This window comes from Lacerta agilis, chromosome 1 (genome assembly GCF_009819535.1).
Source record: "Lacerta agilis isolate rLacAgi1 chromosome 1, rLacAgi1.pri, whole genome shotgun sequence".
NCBI lineage: Eukaryota > Metazoa > Chordata > Lepidosauria > Squamata > Lacertidae > Lacerta > Lacerta agilis.
The window spans coordinates 29,726,585-29,741,777 of record NC_046312.1 but is presented as its reverse complement, the minus strand read 5'-3'; the positions used below and the strand labels follow the sequence as shown (position 1 = coordinate 29,741,777).

Here is a 15,193-nt window from a genome sequence, read left to right as displayed (position 1 = left end):
GAAAGGTTCAGCCTGGCATCTTGATTCAAAATGGCATCTAACTGTATCCAAACAGATGGAAACCAGCTCCTAGATCTCAAGAGCCATCATTAAAAAAAAAGGTTCTTAACTATTAAGAGGTGTCCAAATGCATAGTGAAAAGACCACTTTCCTAATTACCGATATATAGCAGAAGATGTTGGTTTGATGCTAGTTTAACAAGCATGGTTGCTCCCAGAGAATGCTGGGGAGTGTAATTTGACGAGGGGAGATGATCTTCGCTTTTAAACTCTCTCACATTCCCACTAACAGAGCAAATGGCTATTAAAAGCAATATAATTCTGTGGTATACATAAGGTTTGCCCTGGGACCAGAATTTGGGAAAGAGCTCAATTCTTTTCCTCTATAACAGCACTCTAAGTGTCACAGTGATAAGCAGACAGTGAGATACAGATACAGTGAGACTATGTGACACCATCACGAGAGGCATAATTTTCGGGGGGGGGGCGATTATGACAAGTTCCCATTCTTTCTTATTCTTCCTAGCTCACTGAACCTTCAACAATTTGACTCTGAGGACTGTGAATGTGGACTTTTCATATGGTTTTAAATCCTTATTAAATATTATTTTAAAGTTGTAAAGATTTTTATTGTAAAGTAAAGAAATATTATTTGAATTTCTCCCAATTTCCCATGGCAAACGGTTTTAATATTAATTCAAAAGCTCTGGGGTTATGAGTGATTTTTAGAAAAGAATTATTACTTTTCCCGTGATAAACAGTATTAGGCCTCCAGTATTCTAAAAATATATATGTCTCTGGGTGCTGTATGGCTGGATAATATGCAAAAGGAGAAAAGGATATAATATGCATGAGGCTGGATAGCTCAACTGGTAGAGCATGACTCTTAATCCCAGGATCGCGGGTTCGAGCCCCTCAATTGTATGCAGTTGGACTAGATGACCCTCGTGGCCCCTTCCTTCCAACTCTACAAATCGATGATCCTATGACTGTGGTTTGCAAGAGCATGTCCCTTGCTTCCTACACACAGGTACTTCATGCAGTGGGGGAAATGGCACCAGCCACATCATGAGCATATATGCAAGCTGACTTAATTGAATGACCCCCCAAAAAACCAGTCAAGTGCAGAATTAAGACACAGGGACAGGGCAATTTGCAGTATTATCCTATGCAGATTAGCAGGGCAGGGGTGGGGAGTGAGAAACTCATAAATCTGTAAATCAGCAATGGGGAATCTTCAGCCTTCCAGATATTATTGGACTCCCAACTCCCATCTTCCCCACTCAGCATGGCCAATAGTCATAAGAGCAGTAGTCCTGCAACATTTGAAGGGCCATTGGTTCCCCATCCCTACTGTAAAGGACAGCAGGCAGCCTGAAGTCTACAAAAATCTATGCACACACAGTAACACTTACTTTCAAGCAGAGGGGTACAAATCCCAACATCACCACCACCACTCCAGTCCAATGCCACACATGGAAGTAAGATTTTACTGCTCCTCACAACCCCCCACAATGAATTTTAGATGATGATGATGATGATGATTATTATTATTATTATACTGTTTGATGCTTACTTTCAGATGTTGCCATTACATTTTCATTAAACGAGGCAGGGATAGTGAGCTTTCAGCTCTCCAGATGTTGCTGGACTACAATTCCCAGCATCCATGACCACTGATCACACTGACTGAGACTGATGGGAGTTGGAGTCCAAAAAAGATACGGAGGGCCATCTCTGACCTAATAAATCAGTCAGTGTGCATGCACACGAAAGCTCATACCAAGAACAAACTTAGTTGGTCTCTAAGGTGCTACTGAAGGAATTTATTTATTTATTTATTTATTTATTTATTTATTTATTTAATTTCGACTAAGAAATCATGTTCAAGCAGTCAAACAAATTTCTCTTTTAAAGTAGACAGCTTGACATCCTCTCTTTCTGTTTGGAGAACTGACATGCAAAGAGTTTGGCCATGTACAGGTTATTCGTTGCCATGATATGTAATGACTTTTAATTTGGAAGCAGTGCCAGTTTGTCTTACAAATAAGAATATCACTTTTTTGTGGAGTATAAAACCATTCATTCATTGCCATGATAACTGACAGGGCACATAAAGTAGGAGGTTTAGTTCTGGGGTGGACTTTAGGATACAGGAACACCCCAAATTTAAGCATAAATGTGCATTTGGTGATTCCCCCCCTTCAATCTTTTTTTCAATTGAATTGCACAGTTGGATATTTTAAAAAACCAAAGCAAGTTATTATAAAGCCGAGTGATTCCTGCTCTCAATGATTAGTACAATAGACTTAAAACTGCACTGCAATATACATTAATAAAGGGTGCCCTCTCCACCCTTACCAACAGTATTATTTTGAATCATGGTTTGCCACTCAAGCTGTTTGGACAAAATAGGTAATTAACTGTTCAAAGTACCTGGAATGTGAGCCACACCCATCTGTCAAGGTGGGAAAATGGAAAAAAGTTTTGCCTGCTCTGGGAGTGTGCAAACAGCCTAGTGAGCTATTTGGGGAGCATTCGGACTGATGAGATTGTGAATCTAGTTCTTGCTATGTGCTTATTGGTATGCTCTCCTAATAACTGCTTACTCTGTGCAAGTAATTATGATAAAGCTATCCTAAGCGCCCATTGCTATCTCTTTCAAAGCACATTGTTCATGACAATATGCATAGAGTATGGGCTCTATGGTTGTATATACACATAATACATAATACATTTAGAGCACATTTAAAAGGCAATACCCCCCAATATATATATTGAGAACTGGGGTTTGTTAAGCATGCTTGGCATTGTAGCTATGCGAAGGATAAGCAACCGTTTTCAGGATTTTAGAGGAAGTGTGTGCGGGCTTTAAATATATAGTGCGTATGCAGCCTAAGACTTGCCCAAGCCCTGCAGGAAGAGTCCATCAGCTTAAATGGTTATTTTCAAAAGTCCACACTGCCAGTTTCCAACTACTGTTAATGTCAGGTGTTGCCAAAACTGTGCAGTAACGGCACCTGTGACTGCCTTTCCAAAGCACTCTGCTTATGTGGGATTTTTTTTCTCTCGTCCTGGTGGCACGTGATAAGGGAAATGAAAGTGGAAGGAATGACACAGGCTCCTGATTAGGTGCTGGAGTAACAGCCCAGGGCTCATTTATTACCTTCCCTTGCTTTTTTACAAGGTTCTCACAGTCTTGGCTACACATGGTTTCCTGACTCACTGTAGTCAATTTTAAATAGTTGCTTAAAATAGGTCTATAGGTTTTTTATTTTAAAAAAAATAGCTGGCAACATGCACAATTAAACCTCTCAACCCTTTTTTTATAGGCAAGTATAAGTAAGCCAATAAATTCCAGAAAAACTCCAGCACCATGTTTTTCGAGTGAACTGAAGTGATTTTTAAAAAAAGAAATGTAGGACAGATGCAGGAGTAAAGGTGGGATTATTAATGCACAGTACAATCGTGCTTGCTTATTCAGTGAGAAGCAAGTCTCACTACGTAGAGTTTTGATCTCTACATCCTGAAAATAATATTTGAGTGCGGGGAGGGGAAGTGAAAATCTGGACAGAAAGGTTGTTGAACTTTTTTAGTTTTGCCCTAAGTTAGTGAGCAAATAATTCTCTCTCTCTCTCTCTCTCTCTTTGCAAACACAGACCCTCCAAGGACCCTGTTTTCCAAGGACAGTCCCGGATTTACAGAAGTCATCCTAGTTTCTGATTTCATCTCGTAATGTCCCACTTTGCATTGTTGTTGTTGTTTAGTCGTTTAGTCGTGTGTCCGACTCTTTGTGACCCCATGGACCAGAGCATGCCAGGCACTCCTGTCTTCCACTGCCTTAAACAGTTTGGTCAAACTCATGTTGGTAGCTTCGAGAACACTGTCCATCTCATCCTCTGTCGTCCCCTTCTCCTTGTGCCCTCAATCATTCCCAACATCAGGGTCCTTTTCCAGGGAGTCTTCTCTTCTCATGAGGTGGCCAAAGTATTGGAGCCTTAGCTTCAGGATCTGTCCTTCCAGTGAGCACTCAGGGCTCATCTCCTTCAGAATGGATAGGTTTGATCTTCTTGCAGTCCATGGGACTCTCAAGAGTCTCCTCCAGCACCATAATTCAAAAGCATCAATTCTTCGGCGATCAGCCTTCTTTATGGTCCAGCTCTCACTTCCATACATCACTACTGGGAAAACCATAGCTTTAACTATACAGACCTTTGTCAGCAAGGTGATGTCTCTGTTTTTTAAGATGCTGTCTAGGTTTGTCACTGCTTTTTCCCCAAGAAGCAGGCGTCTTCTAATTTCGTGACTGCTGTCACCATCTGCAGTGATCAGGGAACCTAAGAAAGTAAAATCTCTCACTGCCTCCATTTCTTCCCCTTCTATTTGCCAGGAGGTGATGGGACCAGTGGCCATGATCTTAGGTTTTTTTTAATGTTAAGCTTCAGACCATATTTTGCACTCTCATCTTTCACCCTCATAAAGAGGGATGCCCCTATTTTCATTGGATAAATTTTGGGGGATATGCAAGCATGCTACAAATCATGCTCATAGTATGAGATGGTGCCACTGTAATATACACCACAGTGTGCTTGCCACCCCATGCTTTGAATTGCTTTTGCTTTTAGTAAAAAACAACAACCCCAAGGTGCTAGACCGGGGTCCCCAAACTAAGGCCCGGGGGCCGGATGCAGCCCAATCACCTTCTAAATGTGGCCCGCGAACGTTCTGGGAATCAGCATGTTTCTACATGAGTATAATGTGTCCTTTTATTTAAAATGCATCTCTGGGTTATTTGTGGGGCCTAGGAATTCATTCTTTTTTTTTTTTTTCAAAATATAGTCCGGCCCCCCACAAGGTCTGAGGGACAGTGGACTGGCCCATGGCTGAAAAAGTTTGCTGACCCCTGTGCTAGACAGCGCTAGAGAGGTCCGATTCGCCTACTCCCATCCAGAAGTGCCACAAACCACTGCTGCTTGCACAATTTGTGACACTGATCTATGCCACAAATTAGACACCTATAATCTACACCACCATTCAAACACAAACTCAGCTACTGAAGCATCTCCTTCCATACGTATGAAGTCACCATTTACTCAACGGTGGTCCAAAAAGAGTGAAGTCATTAAAACCAAAAGCCAGGTTTGAAGGAGAATTGCAGCTGACCTTCTCATTCCCTTCATTCCAAATAGTCTGATTCTGCGGCTCTGGATTCCTGGACTTGGATTGTGATATAAGGAAGGAGAACAAAGTCACTTCAAGCAAACAGGTCAGATGTTCTGACTAAGCACAGCCAGTGACTGCATCTGTAGAGGCAGCCAGAAAGGATTAGGGCTTCTCAACTGTGTGTGTGTGTTTATAATTCTCTCCAGAAAGAGGAAATGTGGCTTAGACTAACAGGCATCTGAGAGATCCTTCCTTGGGGGAAAGTGGGATATCAGCCCTGCCTGAAGACTTGGCTGAAGGTTAAAATGATGTAACCTGTAAGCCTTACTTTACTGCCAGATCTGCACACAGTAGGCTTTGTTTCAAGGACCAGCACTCTGCAGGTGGCTAAAGTCAGGGCCTCCACCTACTGCCGGGACAGTAACCTATTTCCCTAGTGTCCATTCAGTGCCATGTCAGTCTCTGTTATGTCTACAAGCAAACAAGCTGAGAGAAGGGGAAAGATTTGTCATTTTATTGGGAGATTAGACACAATTAGAAGCCTAGAAACACGGGAGGAAGTACACCATTCAGAGTCTTAAACTTGAGACTCCTGTGGTCATAGCAACGCATCACATGAGCTCCACAAAGGCATTCATAAAAGATGAACAAAAATGAAGAAAAGATAGTTCACTGGATAGGTAGTCCATTGTGCTGGCTTTCAAGCTGTGGAAAAGATTTCATTTCCATATATTTCATACGCTGCATCAGTAGATAAACAAAATAACAAATACAAATGGAGGTTTGGCAGGCGCCTTCATTATACACCTATAGGCGCCAGGTGAAAACATTCCTCTTCACCCAGGCCTTTGGTTGATTGACATCTGATACCCTATTAAATGTGTTGTGGGAGGGGGGAAATTATTGGTTTGTTTTTGTCCTTATTTTTATTATGTATCTTGGTTTTTTATATTGTAAATTTATGTTGTGAACTGCCCTGAGATCTATGGATGAAGGGCAGTATACAAATTTAATACATAATAAATTTATAAGCAATAAACAAATAAACTCATCTCCTACAGCCTGGAATTAATTTGTACCCTGAAAATGCTTCCTGTCAGACTTCCAGTTGGTAGCGACGCCAAAAAAGGAAAAAGAACAAAACTGGCATCTTGATTATTTCAGATAACTAATGAAACTGTATCATCCAGTCATAATGTACTTCTTCATCCTTATTCTCTGCCTTGTAGCAGTAACTGCACCAAAGGTTCTGCATCTAAACCAGGGACCCATTGTGTAACTCCTGCATGAAGAAACCCAACTGAGAAATGGCAAAAAAATGCGCAGGCAGGAACAGTATCTCAACTTATAAACAGTGTCGCAGGTCTATGCTACCACCAGGCTTCTCAGTTTTAAGTCAGTGTTCTAAATGTTGGACCACTTGACTTTCTAAGTTGGACAAAATAATATATTAATTTGTTTTGATTGCAGAGGCTTGAATCCTAAGACAACTTAGAGAATTTCCAAGGAAATATTTCCAATGCTCTCCTTTACCTGACCTGCCCCCAAACCAACCTGTGCTCCATAAAAAGCCTCTCCACAGGGTCAAGGGAATAGATAGGGCTTGGGAAGGTAAGATGGAAAGGAAGACTATCCCAAAGCTAGACAAATTTTGGGGGGTTCCCACCTCCCCAAGCAACTCCTATGTCCCACTGCATTGTTCAGGAGGGATTCCTGACTTTCCATGGGGGCTTTTTCAGGGGGGTACAGAGAGGAGGAATTGTGGACAGGAAACTTTCCACCTGTGAACTTCCTAAAATTACTGGTAACTTATTTTAGGACACACGCCAGAGTAAGGGAAATTCACTTGTGAGTACATGGCAGGCTATGGACTTATATACATTTGGATTTTTTTTCCAGCACCTTCAGTTCAAGAAAAAGCTTTGGCCAGGGGCGGGTAATCACAGCTTCTGTGTAAACTCTAAATTGGGCGTAAGAATCCTGCCCTAGCCAACTTCCAAGGTATTTAAAATGTGGCACGTGTACATGCCACTCCTCAGGAGCCCTCAGGGTGCCAAGCTCTCGATTAGAGGAACTTGTTTGCAGATAATGCTTGGAGCTGGCCACACACTTTGATGCGCTCACTTCTAGGCTACATGTCTGCTCCAGTGCTCCAAGCATGCCTTACATCAGTGCAGGCAGCTGCATATGAAAGAGGGCAGCCTGAGGGCTAACAGAAGCCAGAATGGAGTCATTGCTATGAGTGATTAGCTACAAAACGCCAAGCTGACTTGCTGAGCTGCATGTCGAAGTAGCTGCGTAGAAATCGGTTTTAACAGTCACAGTTAATCTCTGCAGGGGGCCCAGCATGGCTGCTGGGGGGGCTGTGAGCCATTGCTGACAGGAAGGTGATGGAACCGGGCCAGAAAACAGTGAACTGCCTATATGACAGGAGCGACGGCAGGTTCCAACAAGAAGAAAAGATATTACTACTTGGATAATAAGCACATGGAGCAGTAGATGATGCAAAGGAACTAAGCTGCTCGATGAGATTGTGCAGCAGTGAGGAGGAAAGCGGCGGATAAGAAAGCCGTTCATAATTCGTAGGAACAAAGGAAGGGGCTAGTGTAAAATGCTGACTTCTGAGATAGATGGTATTCAACATTCAGCCTAGTGTAATTTAATCTAGGTTAACATGAGTGTCTCTGAAGAAGAGTAACTGTGAACTGTGAACTGTGAACAAAGCAGGCCTAGCATCAGACCATGGCATTTTGGGTAGCTGCTGGGTCCCAGCACCCCAATAGTACATCCCAGTGCACTGACACTGGCCCTGAACCCTGACCATGTAGCTTCAAGCATTATCTGCAAACAAGTTCCTCCAGTGTGGTGTAGTGGTTAAGAGCGGTAGACTCGTTATCTGGGGAACCGGGTTCTTGTCTCCACTTCTCCACATGCAGCTGCTGGGTGACCTTGGGCTAGTCACACTTCTCTGAAGTCTCTCAGCCCCACTCACCTCACAGAGTGTTTGTTGTGGGGGAGGAAGGGAAAGGAGAATGTGAGCCGCTTTGAGACTCCTTCGGGTAGTGAAAAGCGGGATATCAAATCCAAACTCTTCTTCTTCTTCTTCTGATTGAGAGCTTGGCACCCTGTGGGCTCCTGAGGAGTGGCATGTACACGTGCCACATTTTAAACACCTTAGAATTCGCCTTGCCAGGTGGTTGGGCCAGCGAGTTGCCATTTGAACTGCACACAATACTGCTGGTGTCACTCCAGGGCCATATGACAAAGCCAAATGTGAGCCACCAGTGTGTGTAGGGGGGATACCATTTCCCATTTAATTTCCCACAATGCCCCAGGGCGATGCTACATCGGGGCACTGGGAGAAAACAAAATGGTAGTGCTGCTGCCTACCATGTCCCACCAAGTACAGGGAGCATTTGCCAAGGACTCCCTCAAATTTAGGTCCAGTCCTGGACCACATACCTGTCCTACGATGTTTTATTTGGCTGTGACACCCCTTAGCACAATACTCCCATTCCAATGCAACGGGAGTGGGTAAGGCAGTCATATTGCTGAGGGATATACACCCTTGCTTTGCATGCATTTTTCTTAGGTGAGGTTGTGTTTGTCTTCTTTAACATAGTGGGTTGCAACGATAATCTAGCACTATAAAGCAGGAACATAAGAGGAGCCTGTTGGATCAGGCCAATGGTCCATCTGGTCCAGTATCCTGTTGTCTCAGTGGCCAACCAGATGCCGGGGGGGGGGGGGAACCAGAAGCAGGACCTGAGCATAAGAGCACTTTCGCCTACTGTGGTTTCCAGCAATTGGTATTCAGAAGCATTGCTGCCTCCATCTGCAGAGTCAGAGCATAGCCATCATGGATGGTAGCCACTGAGTTTGTCTAATTCTCTTTTAAAGTCATCCAAGCGGGTGGCCGTCCACTGCCTCCTCCTGCACCCCATGAAGAGACAGGAAACAAGGACAACATATGCAAAATAACAACACAACAATTAAAAAGACCAGCCACTGAAAAATCTGAGCCGCTGGAGCAGGAATATTAAATTGTTAATATTAAAACGTAAGAAGCCATGAGAGCATTGAAAGAGGAACTACAGTCAGAAGAGCAGCATTAAAATTGCTTCCTGAAAGTGCCAAGATTGCTTTGAGTCTATGTGCTTCAACCAGGGGTTAGAATTAAGTAAAGCGTCCAAAAAAAAAAAAAGTCGAAAATGCCCGCTTCTGGATTTCCTGCTCATTGTAGTATGTAAGCGCAAGTACGTGCACTGCAAATTCAGTTTGCTTGCTGTGAGAGGAGTGAGTTTGGAGGGAGAGTCACCTGGGCAGTTAGTTAGCCATCCAGCTGACACCTAAGTGGAGACTGCTGAGCCCAAGCGAGCTGCATTCCTTCTTAATAAGCTGCAGCTTTAAATTCACAGCAGGCCTAAAATGGCTTGGATGCCCAGGGGCTTCAAACAGGGTAAACTGCATGGAAGTCTGAAGAAAGAGAGGCTTGGAATGGATGTCCTTTTAGTCTTTCTTGACAATATGATTATATCATGGGATATAGATTTCTGATCATACAAATTCAAGGGCACTTAAAAAAAATAAAGCCTCCAACAGTTCTGGTGTCTGGGATAGATTTCCATTCAAGCAATTCCACTGAATCTATTTAAGCAATTAAAATTGCTTGGTTACCCTCCTATGCGCTGCAGAACAATTAGCAGAGCACTTCCAGCTGCACTCCGCTAGCAAAGAGTCGTGAGCTAACAGAAAGTTGAAACAAAAGAGTATGCATTCAACAAAGACAATGCACTGGCCCTTTTCAAGTAGTAGAGTCTCTATTCTAAATCTTTGGGGATCGCTCCAGAGAGAGAGATGAGTAACTCATGCTGAAATTCCACAGGATGAAAAGACTCACAGAAATGCACGCTTAATGAAAAGCACTACATAAATTCCATTTCCATGGAATCAACTCCCTTTTTCCATTAAAAAAATTGCCCCAAAGCACACTCAGCGGGAGTTGAGCAGCCTCTGGGGTGCTATGGAGCCACTCTGCTTGGCAAAGTTATTTTCATAGACTTCATTAGCTGTTTGCAATATTTTATCTGAGTCATCCTTTTATCATTATCCCAGTGAGGATGGCTAGGATTTGGTTTTTAACAATGTTTTTTTTCCATTCTAGTTCAAGGAATGGTGTGCATCTTGTAACATCATTCAGCATTTCTCAGTGATTCTGGCTTAATCTGGGCGATCTGCCACCTATCTGCCAACCCTTGGCTGACTCAGTGGGAGGTCCATTGAGGGAATGCATTGAATACCATACTCAACACTACCCATTGCAACTTTCCAACACACATTTTCCCTCATTAGAACAACAACACACACAAAAAAAAGCTTTTTAAAATATGATATATGTAAGTTGCCAGTTCTAGAAGGAATCGAGGCAATCAAAGTACAGAGCTGGTTGGGCTACAAGGCAGCAGCTGGGGGAATGCACAGGTGTATGAGTGTCAGCAGCGGGAGTCAGGAGCAGGTCAGCAATAAAACAGCCGGTGTCAGTGAAGTTAACTCTATATTAAAAAAAAAAAACCCAAAGAGTGCAGCCATACTGATAGGGTTGTCATCTTTCAAAAAGTAAAACCCAGGATACCCCGAAAAACGTTGAGCTTTTTTCCAATCCAGGACAAAGCACCGCCTTTCAGAAATTCTCTCCAGACGTCAATTCCACAACTCTTCCCAGTAGTTCTTGCCCCAGTGAGGTAGTTGCAAGAACTGAAGGCCGCTGCCTTCCCACTGCTCTCTAAGGCTCCTCCCCTGGGTCCTTCCCCAGCAACCTGTGGCTCCTTCGCCTTGTCTCTCTTTGCTCTGCCTTCTTCGTTCCTCTCTGTGTTCTGGGAGACCAACAGGAAGGAACCTGATTACAGCAGGAGGGAGAGACTCCCCGGCAACCTACCTCCACTCTGCCTCTCGGGCCCCCTCCTCACCAGTCTCTGCTTCTGCCTCTGCTTCTGGACTGCTCTCTGCCACAACCTCTCTTGCTCACTAAACCTTGTTACCTCTTCAGCTTCTGACACCTCCTCTTTCCAGTCTGTTCCCTCTGCCCACTCATCATCGTTCTGGGCTTTCTTCCCTTGGGGGTTCCCCGGCTGACGCCTCCCACCACTCCTTGGCACCCAGCCAGTCTATGACACTGAATTCATTCTCTCCCTCCCCCCTCCCTCTCTCACACACAAGAATGGATGAATGGGCCCTTCCATAGCGCTCCAAGAAGCCAGGCCTGGACTGCAATCTGATACATCTGTAAGCAAAGATGGTTTATTCCAGCTGATCACTTGCAGCCACCCAGCCATGCAATTTCTAAGGGCTGAATGCATGGTTCAGCTTACTACATCTCAACGCAACCAGTTAAAAGACTATGGCCACAAGTGCCATAAGCCCATCCATGCTGAGTTTGTTACACTGCACCAGCTGTTGCATAACTGGTTCAGTCCATGGCAGCACAGATGAAATTCGGCTGGGCTAACAGCAATCGCAGTTGCCATGGGCACGAAGGTTGTGTGAAAAGGTTCTGACAGTCCTACAAACCTAAAGCTGGCATTGAGATCCTTGTGCAAGGAGATATGGATTTCCTTTATCCAGCAAGCCTTAGAAAGGATGAAGATGAACTCAAGTTCCTTTGACAAGGACAGGTTCCTTTGACAAACACCCAAACAAGCTAAATGTGTCCCAGATCGAAAGAATCTGTGATGCAAACACAGGTTGGCCACTTCCAGTCTTACAGCGACTATTTCTTTGATCACATGAGATTGCCCTTTCTGATATAATAATCCCTCCTTGAGGCTGTGGGCTGATTTTCACATGTCCCACTAGGGAGCAGCTCATTAACAGACTGAAGCTTGATTTTGACTTGTGGAATGCAAGGGCCGTTTGGGGGCCTTTCTGCACAGTCAGTTATGGAGCCCTAAATATGTTTGTTACTAATTTCTTCCCCACAGTCATGTTCCCCACCACCACCTCAAAATTGCACATCTGTTTTTGTGCTGATGTTTTTATTTTTACTTTATTTATTTTGCACCTGAGAAAATGAATTACTTTCCTAACGTAGTTTGTTCATTTAAAAGATTTTATATACTTGTATGTATACAGCTTCAATTCTATCAACGTTTAATTCTAATTTAATGATAGATTTTTCAGTGTTTTTAGTGGCCTTCTCTTTTACCTGTAAACCACCTAGAATCCTGTCAGGAAAAAACGTGGAATATAAATAAATATATAATAATAGTTGTTGTTGTGTTTGTTGTTATGACTGCTGTGTGGAATATGTCTATGTGAACGTTACTGGCATGCCTGGGTATTTGTGTGTGACATAATTAATGGGCTACTTTTGAAGGTGACACAGAAACATGGGAGTGGCTGCCAGGACCACATAACACTGGTCCTAAAAATCTACATTGGCTCCCAGTACGAGCACAGTTCAAAGTGTTGATGCTGACCTTTAAAGCCTTGGCTCTGTATACAGTGGTACCTCAGGTTAAGAACTTAATTTGTTCTGGAGGTCCGTTCTTAACCTGAAACTGTTCTTAACCTGAAGCACCACTTTAGCTAATGGGACCTCCCGCTGCTGCTGCACCGCCAGAGCACGATTTCTGTTCTTATCCTGAAGCAAAGTTCTTAACCTGAAGCGTTATTTCTGGGTTAGCGGAGTATGTAACCTGAAGCGTATGTAACCTGAAGCGTATGTAACCTGAGGTACCACTGTAATTGAAAGAGCATCTTCACCCCCAACATTCAGCCTAGACACTGAGGTCCAGTTCTGAGGGCCTTCTGGTGGTACCCTCACTGTGAAAAGTGAAGTTACAGGGAACCAGGCAGAGAGCCTTCTCGGTTAGTGGTGCCTGCCCTGTGGAACACACTCCCATCAGATGTCAAACAGATAAACAACCACACAACTTAGACATCTAAAAGCAGCCCTGTATTGGGGAGTTTTTAATTTTTTGATGTTTTGCTATGTTTTTATTATATTGGAAGCCATCCAGAGTGGCTGGGGTGTGTAAGTAAGTAAGAATAAATAATAATAATAATAATAATAATAATAATAATAATAATAATAATAATTGCTGTAGCCTCAAGCGTGACACACATAGATCAAGACAATGCCATCTTTACTTTCATCATAGCAGTTTGATCCTTCTCTTACTTGATTAAGATTACTTATATGCCACTTTTCCACCATCATCAGCTGTGCCCAAAGTGGCTTACAACAAACATCTAAAACATCATAATACAAATGTATGAAATAGAGAGGATGTCAATGAATTAAAAAATGGCAAAATAAACAATTTAACAAACATAGAATAAATCCAACATTACTAAAAAAAAAATAGAAGCAATATAGGTTTAAGTATATAAATACAAAACAGAACAATAGCTATTTGTCAATTACTTCTCAGCACATGCTACCCACGGGGTGGGGGAAGGGGAACCTGATGAAAGTAATCCTGCCACAGTGTCTAATTAAAGGGGAGCTTGTCACAAATAAAAGTATTTATTTTAAAAACTGATAAGAAAAAAAAATATTTAAAACCGGGCACTAAACTTTGCCCCTACCCTACCAACACAGCCCTGGCATACCCGATAGTGTGGGCATGCAGATTCCAGGAGAAGTGCAATAAATGGGTAGACCTAGCAGCCACCACTCTGGAAGAACTCTCAGTCAGTCTCCCTCTTCATTCACTAGGTTTTTCCAGTGCACACCAAGAAATAAGCCAATGGAAGTGCCATGCTCCTTTCAGAATAACCTCTGCATTTGTTCTGCATCAATCTCTTTGGGTACTGGGAAAAAGAAAATGCAGAACTGGATTTGTATGCCCCTGGAATGGACTCTAGATTCAATCCTGCCAATTGTTTGATGTAGTGTTATTTCCAGAGCCCCTGCCAAGTCTTCATCCAAAGCAGGCCTGTAAGTCTGTAAGGCTGAGTATGCAACCTCACCAGCCAATAGGCAGGCATACCTCCTAAAATGACGGGCACTGTTTTCCAGTTTTCTCCTGCCTAATTTCTCTGACATGGAACAAACACCAGACTGCCCTTGGGTTTTACAGATCTGGTATATAAGCAGACCACAAAGTTCTGAGCCAGCAACCGCGTCAAACCAATTCCTGCTGGCACCTAAACTGACACTGCAGCCAAGTAATCATCCATGAGAATACCATATTACATGCTTTCTCCTGCCCAAGTGCATCCAGGATCATGTCCAGGAAGAAACAGTGTCGCTGAAACAAGTGGCCATGCCTTGTGCTACTTTCCAGTTCCAAATGGGTCAGTCCAAATGCATCAGTAATAACCCAGTTTATTATGTTCAGCCTCATGCACTGCATTGGCCCTATAAGACTTGTAGGTGGCAATGCTAATGATTTCCCCCTTAGATAGCACTTACCTGGTTTCAATGGGCATGGAATGCATCTGCTGACCCCCCAAAAGGCCCCCACACTGCCACAACAATCCTCATAGTTGGCCAGACCAGGCAGTGGGTCAGCACACTAGAAAGAGAAATGGGGGGGGGGGGGGGAACAGCATCAGAATCCTGTGCTATTTGTACTTTGGAAGGAAGGCTATGTTAAGCCCTATGCCCAATCTTTCATTCCATTCTCTCAGGGGCAGCACATTGTAGACCACAGCTAAAGGTGCCAAGATGCCAGTGATGGGAAGGAGAAGTACAGGCCTGCCTTTCTGTGGAAGACTAGGGGTTAGGGATGAATAAATCTGTCAATGTTGGTTTCTCTCAGTTTCTACTTTTTCCATTCTTTAAGTTCCGTTCCACATCATTTAATGGGCTTAAAAAAAACAACCACATAAAAATTATATGCATCTCCAGGAAAATTTCTCCTAACAAATGCATTTTTGTTTAATGTACACATTTTTTCCTCATGCTGAGCATTTTGCATGTTATTTTCACTAATATGACATTTTATGTATGCCCTAACACAGACATTTTGGGGTTAGAGAACTACATTGCAAAATTCAGAGCCGTGCAAATGTTGAAGGATAGC

General features: G+C 43.2%; 1 protein-coding gene across 1 annotated transcript in view; it reads right to left on the bottom strand.

Moving 5' to 3' along the window:
* LTBP2 (latent transforming growth factor beta binding protein 2) overlaps positions 1-15,193 on the bottom strand; it is a 124,346-nt gene that overhangs the window by 53,745 nt on the left and 55,408 nt on the right. The window contains exon 8 of the mRNA XM_033142668.1: positions 14,581-14,683. Coding sequence (XP_032998559.1) covers positions 14,581-14,683 — 103 coding nt within the window. The remainder of the gene's footprint in view (positions 1-14,580; positions 14,684-15,193) is intronic.